The sequence below is a fragment of the Fringilla coelebs genome (assembly GCF_963513975.1).
Source record: "Fringilla coelebs genome assembly, chromosome: 9".
NCBI classification, from domain to species: Eukaryota; Metazoa; Chordata; class Aves; order Passeriformes; family Fringillidae; genus Fringilla; species Fringilla coelebs.
The window spans coordinates 7,822,707-7,836,757 of NC_140067.1; the positions used below are offsets into that span (position 1 = coordinate 7,822,707).

The 14,051-nt window shown below is 45.1% G+C and overlaps 1 protein-coding gene across 1 annotated transcript in view; it reads left to right on the top strand.

Annotated features, from left to right (window-relative positions):
* Window positions 1-817: 817 nt before the first annotated feature.
* Window positions 818-14,051, top strand: part of TRABD2B (TraB domain containing 2B) — a gene marked incomplete at its 3' end in the record, with an annotated part of 260,827 nt that continues 247,593 nt past the window's right edge. Inside the window, exons 1-2 of the mRNA XM_084211121.1 lie at window positions 818-1,002; window positions 1,425-1,985. Coding sequence (XP_084067247.1) covers window positions 895-1,002; window positions 1,425-1,985 — 669 coding nt within the window. The 5' untranslated portion in view covers window positions 818-894. The remainder of the gene's footprint in view (window positions 1,003-1,424; window positions 1,986-14,051) is intronic.

The following is a 14,051-nucleotide window of genomic DNA, read 5'->3' on the forward strand; positions in this document are numbered from 1 at the left end:
ATCCTCCAGGGAGCCGGCTGCCCTCGCTTCCTGCCCGTGACAAGCCCCGTCGGACTGACTCACTCAACTGATCGAGTTTGGGGATGTCGGAACTTCTCGGTTTGGCGCTGTTCGTTGCTGTTTAACGCGCGGGACGCGCCGCGCAGGTGCCGCGGGCCGGGCGGGCGCCGGGCGAGCGCCGCCGCCCCTCAGCCGCAGCCGCAGCTGGGGCGCCATCGCCCCCTGGCGGCGGCCGCTGGCGGCGGGAGGCGCGGGCGGGCCGGGGCGGCTGCGCGGAACTTTCCGCCGGCGCGCGGGTCCGGCCTCCGGAGCGGGGAGCGCGGAGCGGGGCCGGGGTGCGGGGGCCGCCGCCGCCCTGCCGAGCACCGCCCGCCTTCCGCAAGGCGCCGCGGGAGCCCTTTCTGGACCGCCGAATTAAAGAAAAAAAAAAGTCCAAAAAATCTTGGTTTTAAACTTTTTTACTTTCTGGCTGCTCTCCCCCCCCCTTCCTCCCCTCTTCTCCCCCCCCGCCCCTCTCCTCCCAACCTCCTCCCGAAGCGGCGGGGCGGGAAGGAGCGTCTCCGGTCTGCAACACCAAAGCATGGCGGAGGCTGGCGATGAGAACCGTCCTCCCCAAAGCATCCAGCGCCTCTGACAAGCCCGGAGCCAGAGGGGGTGGGGGTGGAAAAGGGCGGGAGGGGGGAGAGCATGGGAGGGAGGGGGCAGCCAGTCCTTCCCCCTGCACTTGTCAGATGCAGATGGGACTGGCAAAGTTTGTTTGAATAAAAAAAAAAAAAAGGCTAAAAAAAAAAAGGGGGAAGAGCAGGAGGAGGGGGGAGGAAAAAAAAAAAAAGATCCTAGAAATCCAAAAAGGCTCATCTGGGAAGGAGAAAGAGGAGACCGAGAGGAAGCGGGATGCAACTCAACCTGACGCTGATCTGCTTCGTCTTCGGGGGGTTCCTGCCCGACGCCGCGGCCCGGCGGGAGCAGATGGACACGGGGCAGTGCGACCTGCCCCGCTCGGTGAGCCGGGCCGGGCCGGGCCGGGGGCGCGCCGGCCCGCGGGGGATGCGCGCGTGTCCGCGGGGCGCTCGGGGGCCGCGGGGCGCGGGCGGGCCGGGGGCGCGCGGAGGGACCCCCCCAGCGCCCCGCGCACGCGGGCGCGCGTGGCCCCCACAGGTGTGGCGGCGCTGCCCCGCGTGTGCCCCGCGGAGGGGCCCGGGCTGTGTCCCCCGCGGCAATCGGGGGGTCACGGCGGGACCCAATCCCACAAGGGCCGCATGGTGCCCGTGGGCTTTGCTCGCTGCGAGCCCGCGTGGGGCTGGTGCGAGGAGAGGGGGAAGCGGGAAGCCCGCTACTCCTGCCCTGCGGGCAGCCCTGAGGGTGGCATCGCTGTCTCCTTTGTGCCCCTCCATCGCTGACCAGCCCTTCTGTCTTCCCCGCAGCAAGGAGAGCTCAACTCCTTCCTCTGGACCATTCGCCGTGACCCCCCCGCTTATCTCTTCGGCACCATCCACGTGCCCTACACGCGAGTTTGGGACTTCATCCCTGACAACTCCAAGGCCGCCTTCCACTCCAGCTCCAGCGTCTACTTCGAGCTGGACCTCACGGACCCTTACACCATCTCGGGGCTGGCCAGCTGCCAGATGCTGCCCCACGGGGAGAACCTGCAGGACGTGCTGCCGCGGGAGCTGTACCGCCGCCTCAAACGCCACCTGGACTACATCAAGCTGATGCTGCCCCACTGGATGACCCCGGACCAGCGGGGCAAAGGGCTCTATGCCGACTACCTCTTCAACGCCATCGCCGGGAACTGGGAGCGCAAGAGGCCCGTCTGGGTGATGCTCATGGTGAACTCCTTGACGGAGACGGACATCCGCTCCAGAGGGGTGCCGGTGCTCGATCTGTACCTGGCCCAGGAGGCCGAGAGGATGAAGAAGAAGACGGGTGCGGTGGAGCGGGTGGAGGAGCAGTGTCACCCGCTGAACGGGCTTAACTTCTCCCAGGTAAGGAGGCTTCTGGGCCTCGTGTCTTATCCCAGGATATGGGGGGAATTCTCCTTGCGCTTCTGTCAGTTGAGCGAGGTGAACCCCAAGCTTCTGCTGCAGCGTGCTGGTCACTCGTGGGTCTCAGCAGCTTTTGTGTTGGGCTGCCTGTTCTCCATCATGCCGATCCGTGCTGCCTGCAGAAACCCCCGTGATGTGCCCGACTAGCGCTGCGTGTGTATCACGTGTATAATTTATTTGAGAGGCAAATGTCCAGGGTGTGAATTTGTGTGTCTGCTTGCCTGCTACTTGTGAAGGAAACTTACATGCTTCCCATCCTGTCCCCCAGCTGGGTAAAAAGTGATTTTTTTGTTTGTTTGTTTGTTTGTTTTGAAGTAAAGCAGCTCTGTGGTACTTGTCAGGAAGAGGATGAAGCATGAACAATGAAAATAGAAATTTCCACATTGTTCAGATTGATTTAACTACATGCAAACTGTCAGTCGTCTTTTTAGTGGTCACTCCGGGTCAAAACAAAGTGGCTCATGTTGCCCTTGTACTGGGGGAAATCGAGTGTGCAATATGCATGGGTTTATTTCATTTTAGAGCAGGTAAATTTCAGCAAACAGAAAAGGATGTAGGTTAAGAAACGAAAGTTACTGGTGTAACTGGACTCCGGAATTCTTTCAATGGGTTTAGCTTTAAACAGCCAAATACTAAGCCTTGAGATCTATTTCATTTCAGTGGATTAATGAGGAACATAATAACAGCTATTGACTTTGCTTTGTGGAACTGTTTATGTGAAATGAGATTTACTAGAAATTGAGGAAATGAATGTGTGTAGAAGAAAACAAATAATCGGGGGGAGATTTAAGATGGTGTCAGTTACTGCTATGATATTTCATTTTTAACCTGCCTTTTGTCATTAGTTTTGGATCGGTCTATTTCCAGTCTGATCTTACTGTCCTACTTTGACCAAAAAAATTCTTGGTGATGTGGGGGAATAAGGATTAAAGGACTAATCTTCAGTGTGATTAAAATGTCCTTAGAGTGCCTTCACTCCCTGCTCCCCTGAAGTCCAGTAGGAGCTATTTGAAGGGGAAAAAGTCTGGTTTTCACTAACATTTGGTTCATCCATATTTCAACTAGGAGTCTTAACTCTGCATACAGCCTTCAGAACAGATTTGTTCCATACAATTTTGAATGTATTTTCTTGTTTATCAACAAAAATAGTTAAAAGAAAGCCCCTCAGGACCTTTGCATTATTTAACACACATCCAAATCAAGGAATTCGTTTTACACTATTCTGTCTGCAAGGTTTAAGTGCCTGTTCTCTCTGTTGAGCCCCTTCTTTAAGGTGAGGTAAAAATAATTAACCATTCCAGACATCCTATGGTGTTTGGTTGTATTAGGTCAAAAATGGTAGTTAGAATCAAGCACATGAAAGCACCTGGTTAAAAATGTACCATTTGGAAGCCTTTTAAATGTGAATCATACTGCATTTTTTTCTTTTCAGAGAGAGTAAGCAACAGAGAAAGGAAAAGGGACAGAGTATAAAACTCACTGCTGCCCTTAACCATAATTGTTTCTCTGTCGAGCTTTTAAATAGAAACAAAAATTTCCCATTCATTTGGCTCCAAAAATAATCTAAAAAAGAACAGTAAAGGTATTACTGCTATTGGCAAGCAAAGGGCAGTCATTTATGCAAAACATTTGTGCTGATTAAAAGAATACATTCCATTTTAATTGTTAGAGAGAATTGACAAAGTTGCTGAAATAGATCAGTGTTTGGAAGGAATTTTCCTAGATTGAAGCTTTTTCTGGGAACAAGGCCACCAGAACAACAGGAGACAAAATTAAACAAAACAAACCAGATATTTATTTTCTTGCTTCCTCTAGATTTCCATGCATCCTGACACCTGGCTAGTTATTTAACAATAGTAATTTGTAATGTTATCACACCGTCTGGCAGTCCTACTGCTTGGTGTATTACTGTGCTAATTTAGTGGAGTGGATTACTATTGCAAGGTTTCACCTCCCAATTCCAGGTCTTGGAGCCTTCCTTAGGTAACACGTAATTAAAACCCACTAAAATGGAAATCAGAAATTGAGCAGCTTTTGTCTCACAGGGTGTTTGCACAGTTTGATGAGAACATCTGTGATAAATTATAGTCCCAAATCTGCTAAGGGCATCAGCGGTTTTTTACCTGTTTTCAGCATTACTATTACAGGAACACTGCACATTATTTCTGCATTCAGAATTCAGGTTTTAGGACTGTGCCTTGCTGAATCATGTCAATGCTTTTGTTTCCCACATCCCCAAAGTCCAGTATTTTTGCCCTAAGCAAATTAAAAAAAAAAGACAAAAAAAGCTTTTTTTCCCTACTTCTTCTCCTCAAAGGCAGCTTTGTGCTACTGCAAATATTTAATCTGACTACATGCACCAAATCTGTTAATCTGATACCGTGAGGAGGAGGAAATCTAGGAGTGGTCCCGGTGTGGTACTTGGTTTTGATCTGCTCTGAAAGAAAGTGGATACACTTGCATTTTTGACCAGGAATGATCTTTGAAACGTTCTGTTCGTGGCTTTGAAATGTTGATTGTCTTAGCCGGATAAAAAGATTAGGTGGCTCATATAATTAGCTGCTTCCTGGAGAGCCAGCTCCTGCAGGTAGGGCAGGGAGCATTGTTTTCTATTGTAAACCCCGAAACTTTGTAGTTTGATGCTCTACTCCCCCTGAAACCCTTGCACAGTGTTTCCTGCTGCTTTTCCACATCACTCCCATCCTTCTGCCTCCTGCTGACCAGCCACTCTCCTGCTTGGATCCTGGGGGAAGTGTTATCCCGCCTCCTGGGACTCAGGCAGCTGCTGGTCATTCAAAGTCCGGGCCCTGGGTATGGTTGAGCTGGTGTCAAGGTTTCTGAATCCCAGCAGAAGGCAGTGTTGGGAGCCTGCGTGCAGGGGAGTTCATAGCAGGTTAGGATCAGGTTGAAATTTTACTGCTTCTTGGTATTTTAAGTTTCAGGGTTTTCATGGGAAGTGGGACAGAAAGAGCTGAGGCAAGTGAAGAAGAGGAAGCAGACAAGTCTGTCTGACAGCACTGATGTTTTTGTAGAGAGTGGCCAGAAAAGGGCAAAATCAAGTTGTCCAGGGCTGAGAACTGGTGAGGGGCAGATGACATTTCAGGCCTTCTTGTGGAATCCTGGCAGAGGCACTGCAGCCACTATTGGCTGCACATGTGTCCTCTGATTAGGGATGGGGGCTCTGCTAGGATTAGGGCTAAACTCTCCTCTTTGGGACCATCATGTGAGCCTATGATGGGAAGCGTTTCCCAGGATGTTGTTGGAGTAAGGAGAATTGTGATGGTGGCAGCTGCTTAGGTCTGGTGCATGCTCTCTGATGGCCCAGGGCTGTCATGGGACCCCCATCATTGTGATTGCAGTGTGTCCCCACTGAAGGTCTGTACAGTCAGCAAGGGGAGTGTCTTACTCCTCTACCCAAACCGCTATTCCCTGGGGAGGTGGGTGGCATCTCTTGCTTGTGTTTGATCCTGTTTCTCAGCAGGATCTGCTGTCCCAGACAGTGTTCATAGCCCTTCCTCCACATCAGAACTGAAATCCCTTTCCCATCCCATCCCCAGCTTGCTCTCCTCAGGGACAGTCTGCATTCAGCTCGTCGCAGATGCCCTGAATCCCAATGTTTGTAGGGGAAATTTTGTATCAGGGTCCAGCTTCCTGCCAGCCTGTTGGTGAGGAAGGTGTCAGGCTGGTGAGGAGCTGCCAGCACCCTCTTCTCTCCCCTTTAGCTGTTTGGGAAGCCCTGACTCTGGTCTCCTCTGGCTGGTATCATTTCCAACTGCAGGGGGAGATGTTAAATATCAAACCAGTGTTGATTGGATCAGAGACGGCCTCAAAGAAAGAAACCTCAGACTGTGCCAGATTAAACTTCACACTTCACCATTCTCCCCCTTTCATTTCTTTGCCGCCTCATTCTCTGCACAAATAAACCTCATCTCCCCGCTTTCTACCAATGAGACAGCATTCATGGGGCAGGAATGACTTTGTTAACAAAATCAGTCTTCATTTCCCAGGTCCTGCTGTTCCATCAAACCCTGGGACATGGCAGCTTTGATTACTCTGGTGATAGGATTAGAGGGGGGAACAAGTGCTGGTTAATAAAAGGCTGATGGGTGGTCCATCATGTTTGGTCACTGACAGCTCTGCAGCCTCGAAGCTGGACCTTCAGTGGCAAAACAGTAATATACACAGTAATATATAGGCAGGGCCACACCCTGGACTCTCTATTCAATCTGCCCCGTCCCCTTGAAAAACTAAACATTTCTGTGATCACAAAACTGGGATTCTCCAAGATGACAGGACCAGTGTAACTGACTTCAAGAGAAATGTACTTATTTGTCCTAATGAAAGATCTGGGCTCAGAGTTTTCTGAACTGAATTAAAGGGCTCAGTTACAGAGCTAGCTGACTTTTGATAATCTGTATAGTTTATATGAGGAGTATTACTGATTTTTTTTTAGTTTTTGAAATAAAAGTGGTTTTTGCCTAGTAGAAATGGCATCTTCTTGCTTTTATAGAATTTCAGGCTTTGTGAAGAGATCGGGAATCATCAAAAACAGCATTACCTGTTTTGATTGCTGAATGTTTTGAAAGAGATGTTGTTAAAGGGTTTGATTTCACATAGCTATACATAGTGCACATAGTTTTCAGCTTGCTGGCTTTTGTTAAACTATTATTCCCTTCACCCCCTTATGCCCCAGGGTAAAAAAATTCCCCCAGCAAAATTAAACTCGGCGTAGAAATTCATACAGCAAAAATAGAAATCCTTCCATTTAATTCCCTTTAAGTACTAGTGGGAGCTGCTTTATGTCTTCACCAGGGGAGCTGTTGAGGATGAAACTATGCAAGTATTAAAACGACAGTAGTGGCAGTAACACCTAAAAGGATCAGCAGCTGACGTTTTATAGCTGTACCCACACGTAGATGTTTCTCTCTACAGCCAGTGACTGTGTGCTCCTGTCCCACAGCCCCTTGGAAGGCTTACCCAGGCATTTGATGCCTATTTAGAAAGCAGCCAGTCACTAATGATGGCTTGAGGGGCAGCTGGCAATTCATCTGTTTTATTTATTGTGTATATAACTGCCAGAAGTGTTTGTACAATAGGTCGGGTATGAGCCCTCCCTTTCTCTATGATCCTTCATGCCCTCCTTGCTAACATCCAAGCAGGTGTACCTGCCTCCCATGAGCAGGTCTAGAGGATTCTGCTGGTACATTTGTTTGCAAAATTATGTGTGCTGCCTTTGATTGGTATTAGGTAGGAACCACATCTTTGTAAGATGGTTCTTGAAAGGGAAAAATCCCCAGAAAACAGTCTGACAGACACTCAAGGGAGTCGGTACTCTACTTGGGGCAGCTTAACTTTACCAGTGTATAAAAGTCAAATAGCAGAATCATGCCATTTTTTCTGGTTTGTGTTTGCTGCCTCAAAGCCCCTGTTTAGTAAATGGTATTTTCACAGTGATGATTTTCAATGTGTTTGTTATTTGCTGTCACTTTGTGATGCTGTTGCAGCAGCAGTCAGGATCGTCCTCGAGGCCTAGAGTGCTTCGCTTATAAACAGAATGAACCATTGACCTTAAAATCCTCCGCTTGAAGTATAGTGCAACCTACAGTCCTCAGCAAGTCTTTAACAGCCTCCCCTCAGCTCCCTAGTGAGCAGCAATCCATGTTAGAAAGGCAGCCCACATCATTTGGGCGAGTCAGAAGTTCCTGAATTGCAAAGGCCAGAAATGATCTTACGCAAGGGCACTCACTCACCTTGCACTCCTGCAGAGAGGAGATCAGTGGCAGGGCTCCTGGCAAAGCATATTTAGGGATTTCAGAGGGACATACTGTAAAATAGCAGGTTTCCCCTGTGCTATTGCTTTACACTGCAAACCCTTATTAATCTTTTTACTGTCGTTAGGAGTTGATGAGACAGGTAAAAGGCAGAAGAAATCACAGTGTTACTGCTTAAACCATGGGAACTTTGTGTCATTTCTTTCATCTTTTGTTCTTATTAGTGAGGTTCCCTGCCTGCTTGGATGAATGACTGTAAGCTGGCATCCTCAGAGGGCAGTGTTTAAGTTAGAGCACAAAAATGGAGATTTTCAGCAATGACTGGTTTTTAGAAACTTCATTGGTTTTAACTTTCAAGGGTCAGTGTTAGAAGAACCCCATTTTGCAAGGAAACATATTTGCCTTGTGTTCTCATACTTTCCCAAATCCCTCTTCCAAGTAGACAACCCGTACAGATGCTCAATGCCACTATACTTAAAATCTGCAGAAAGCAGTCTGGGTTGATGACAAAATTTCAGTATCTTTGTGAAGTTCTCAAATTATTTCTAGGTTGCAATTACTAAGGCATTTTTTTGAACATTGCAACAATTTTTGAACTTAATATTCCTTCTGTAACCCCAAAAGCATTATAGTTTCCATCTTGCTTGAGACAACAGAAATTAAGCTGGTGCCTGCAGAGCTTAAAACTGCACATATCAGTGTTTGAACTTAATACTTCAGTTCTTGGGCTGGAATTAGAGCAAGACTATGCTCTGTGCAGAGTAGGAACAGACATGCAACTAAACTGTAAGACTGGTTGTATCCATCACAATACGTAGTAGTTATGGTGTCCCAACACCTCCATGAATTTGCTTTTTCTTGTGCTCAATGGAACAATACAGCTATTTTGTATAATTGTTACTGTTTATTTGATCTAATTGTTATTCAAAGGCAGGGAGAATGAAAAGTGACTTGGTTAATACCTGTCAGAAGCTCGAGTAGGAATTTACACTCATGTCTGCTGCTTTTATCACTAGTTATTCCAACACCAGTTATTAACATTTGGATTTCCAATATTTTAGAGCTTCTGGTGCAAGTAATTTCAGGAGTTCTAGCACAATATAAATGAAAATTGGTAAAAACTTTAAATTAAAACCATGTGCTCAGCATTTTGAAATAGATGTTGTATGGTTTGAGGAGGCTTATTAGAAAAAGTATTTTTAGTTTGAATGAGATCAAAGACCCAAGATTTTCCACTCTGAGGGTCATTTAGCATAGTCCTGGACACCCCATTTCTCATCGTACATAGACTCCCGTAGGCCAGTTATGCCTGAAGAAATCATCGTCCCTGAAATATTGTAAAAATTAGATTTATTATCAGTGGACCACTGCTGATCATCTCTGTCCAGGCACTGCAAGAATGCTGAGGGGTTGAAGAATCTTGCAGATGTCAAAAGTGAGTTTTATTCCCGACTTTCTCAAAATCAGGATTGCAGCTCATGCTGGTGGGTAGCAGTTTTAGAAGTGACAGACTCAATCCTATGTGTTGTACCCATTCCAGAGCACCTTGAAGCCAGGGAAAACACTGAGCCATCCCCAGAAACTCCTAGTAGCACACAGAGAAAGAATTGTTAAAAAAGAAAAAGAAACAAATCTGATTTCTTCTTTTCCTAAGTTCAGTTAGTGTGGAAGTTATGAAGCCTTCCATATGAATTCCAGTCCAGAGGTTCTTCATGCTTGGGTGTGCCTGAAAAATGGGAGTTACCTAAGATGGGGCAAAAAGCTAGGAATTCAGTCATAGCTGTATCAACATAATTAAGGAAATAGCAACAAATGCTTCATGTTTCCCCCATATTTAATTAAACTTACTTGCTGCTGCTACCCTAACTGTTCCATAGGGGCGCTTGTTGGGAGACACGGATATCTCCAGTACATGAAACAGAGAAGAAGCTGCCTTCATAGAGCAAAGCAATATTCATCAGTCTTCCTTAGTGAGCCAAGGAATGAGAAAAAGGAAACAAATCTTACAGTTATTTTCTAACCTCTTTCCATTTTAATAAAAGTCAAGTTATGAGGAACACAGGAGAAGTATTTCTTTCAAGTAGGCGGTTCTGTGTCTTGAAAGTATCCCCTCAATATTTTAGAGACTGTACTAAATCCAAAGTCTCCATTAGGCTCCCTCACTTTTGTTAACAATCACAATGAAGACTGATTATTCTCTGTACGCTTTCTGCCACTGCACAAATTTAGCTCTCCTTTGATTTCTTGCAGCCCTTTCCTATTACAGGTGACAGCATAATAGTGATGGGGAATATTTATTTAAATGTGAGACCAAATGCTCACAGTGCTGGAGTTTGCAGAGTCAGCAGAGAGGGAGAGGGCAAAAGGCTGATTTGAGAAACATGCCTAATTTTTGAAGGTCTTTGTATTCCTGGCATGTGATTGATTTACAGTTTTAGAAATGATTACTGAGATAAACCTTGTGCCAGAAGAAAGTGTGATGGGACGTCCCAATGTGTCTTGTTGATTCTAAAACACTGGTTAAATCATCACAGCTCTATTAATTGTGAAAATGCTAAGCCCTACACCATGAGAGGAACTGGTCCTGACATGGGAGTCAAGTGGGATACTAACTTGTAGTTTGCTTTCAAGCTGAAGTAATTCTTTAGTTTTTGTATATCACAGGGGGCAGGGGAGGTACAAGTGTGCAAAAAGGGCCTAAAAATCCTGTTTTTATAAGAGTTAATGATGCAAAAATTCCTTATTTTTCATAATAAATTTCTTGATTAAGACAGGAAAAAGCTAGAAAGAACATTCTCAAAAAAGCTCATTGTCTGCCTTTTGGACCAGATAACTCACAAACACCCAGACGTGAGCAAAGTCAAGTTTTCTAATACAAAGTTATGGCCAAATCAATTCCTATTGAGCTTAACCTTCAAACAACTGGGATGCAGTTCAGCTCCTTCAGTATTTCTCCTTTCCAGTACCAGAATACCAATGACAAAATACCTCCTCCAGTCCATGAGACCAGGCTATACCATCCTGAAATAATCTAGGTGTTTGGTGGCAAGATGCAAGGCAACAGGCCTCTGCAGGCATGAAACACTGTCCAGCTTTATGGACCTGCCTGTCTGCTTTTTACCGAGCTAATTGTGTGAGGCCAGAGAGGATTTTCTTTATTAACTTGAGTGGCTTGGCTGTGAAACGAGACATACTGTACAGTGTATAACTCAAGCTCACTTTCAAAGGAATTTTTGTTGAAGCTGGGTATCCAGAGAGATCTGAGCCTTTAACATGTAGTCATCTGAAACACACTCCAGGAACTTTGTAATTTAAGGTCAGCCTTTGCACTAGTTCATGTTCCAATAATGGAAGAGTGCTTGCTTTAAAAACATACTCAATTTATATCTAAATGTATAAAGATGGGCTTTTTTCGTGAAAATTAAATTGACTGCTCTGAGCACTTGCTGTGTGTTAACTGGCTGGATAAGTTTGGAATGGATGTACTCTGTAGGGACTACAGTATATTATGGCTCTGAAGTGGAAAGCAAGCATCATTGATGCACTTGTACATTCTCAAAGCTGGAAGTCTTAGTTGTTGGGAATCACTTGTAGTAGTACCCTTTTAGGAAGTACAAAGAGCTAAAATCTCCCAAAAGGTGTTGTATTTTGGCATATTTTGGATGGGTTTTGTCATTACTGACAAAGAGATCCCAGTGGAAGATATTCCTAAGAATGCAAAACACAATCACTAAACCCACATAAGATCCCTTATCACACTCTCTCTAAAGTTGTTGCAGATTCATTTGAATTACACTAGAAAGATTTATTTCTTATTAGTGGAGCACTCTTCATTTTTTAAAATTGAGTTGTTGTGCAACACATCAAATAACAATGTCATAACACATCATAAATCAGTTTGTTCACTGAAGGATTCCACATGAGTTAATCTAACATCCTGGACACAGTTCATGAGCAGTTAATTTTAGCAGTTCTCTTTGATACATATCAGTTAAGGCAAAGCAACTCCAGCCATTATGGAGTACAGTCAAAACTGGTTAACGGCAAAGCAAGTACAGACAAAGATTGTTCACAGATAAAGCCTTTGGCAGATCATTCAAGGGATCTTTGCTTTATATATAGAACAATTGTAGCTCTAATACCAGCAGTGCAGACACTCTGGGACAAAGAGAAAATACACACACACACACTCACACACACACACACCAAACCACAGAAGAAAACCACACACACCACTTGGTACTTAAGTCTAACAAGAAAGTCAAGCTAAAGTTCACCAACCCTGACGTAGCTACCAAAGAGCTCCATGGCAGGCAGTGAGATGGGAAGAACCACCCCCAAAAAAGCATTCAGGAATTATTCCCATTGTCAGTGTGGGAGAAACTGAGAATGTTTGATTTGAAACACAAAGTCATCCGGCGGCCTGCCAAATGCCATTTATCTCAAGGTCACGCAACGTAAATAACCCAAGGGTTAGCTCCAAAGCAGGAGGTAGCTGGACAAGAGTAGGGGAAGGGATTCCTCTCTCTTCCCTGTGGATGTTTGGCATGCTACTGACAATGTTTTGAGGCCTGGCACTCCTGATGAGTCTGGTATATTAAGAGCAGTATAACACAGCAAAAGCAGATAGTAACAGCTGAATGTAGCATTATGGAAGGGACCATGGTTTGAGACCAAGCCACTAAGCTGTCACACATTTTCTGCAAGAATTAATCAGGGACACTAATTAGAAAGGAAAACTTTAGCAGTAAAAAAAATTCTCTTGGATGCTTAAGTCTGAAAAGATTAATCCCGGTTACACAGTAGGGACAACCAATGTTTATTTACTGTTCAGCTGAGTGGTTGCATGAATTTTTCTGTTCTTCTAAATCACAAAGTATCACAACCTACTTACACTTTTTAAGAGATCAACAAGTTTAGCAACTGTCACATCAATAATCCATCATTATCAGTTGGGGAAGGAAGAGGTGTGTTTTCCCAAGAGTGCTCAGACCGGAGGGTATAGCTTGGAATATAACTATGGGAGAATCCCAAAAGACTTGGCATCTGTTCCCCTGTTCTCTGAGGCAAAGCTCAGTGTAGTTCCCACTAAAACAAATCAAACAAGTTGTCAATCCTTGTACTGGGAATCCAAAACTGTATCTCTTGAAATCAGGCAAGGTGTCTTTCCTCCTGGTTTATGCAGAAAGGAGTTTCATGGAGATAAATAATTTATTAAGAGAATGAGGGAGAAAAGAAATGTTAGTCAATATTCTTCTAATTTATTTGTGATTTTGATAGGCTTAAAAACCAGACTGAGTAGAGTTACTTGTGATTTCATGTTGAATTTTTGATGCCATGAAAAAAAGTGAACTAAACTCACTAAGTCACAAGGAAAACTAAAAGTGTTTCGATTCACTCAGCACCACTTGAGGTCACTCTGCAAAGTCCTGTACGTCTTTGTGGCCTGAGCACCAGTCCTTCCAAACAGAAGAGAAGCAAGATGGGCATGTGGATAAAGAACCCTGAGTCTTTGTATATACAGCACAGTATTATACCTGTAGGCCTTACATAATGTGTTGGAAACTGAGGCATCACTTCAGAGGCTGAAATACCCCAATTACATTACTGCATCTGGGGCTAAGACAATGATTTTTCCATCTATAAACTTCTCTTACACCTTTCAGCTTATTTACTACTCTTAAAAAAAGAAATATTTGCATGTGGAGGGGCTAGAGTTGATGAGATGATGATGTGAAGGGGACATCTGGAGAAGTCCAGGCTGACTGTGAACTCCAGAACCTACAGCTCTTTGGGCAAGGGACTATGGTTCACATCTTCATCCCTGGTGAATAGAGTGGCTCCACCCCTCTTTGCTATTTTAGCCCCTAAAGGAATTGATTTTTTCAAATGCAAATTGTCTTGAAAAATGGCAGAGAGCATAGACTTGCATCATTAGCAATGAACCAAGGGCTTGTGTGTTGCAACAACCTTTGTTGCGGGATTGTTGTGTTGAAAATCCACTGATTTTGGCACAAGCTGGAGAACTCAGCAGTTGCACTTTGCATGTCCTGCCATCATTCAACAGGCAGACCCTCTAGCTAGACATTGCAGTAGGGCAGCCAGTTGGCTTCTCCCAACCTCCTTAGGTTTCCAGATGTCATAACAAAATGAGAGAGAGAGACTTAGCCATCTTCCATGTGTTTACGCTGGAGCTGCTAGGCAGAAACCAAGCCACAACACTGCACAGCTTTTC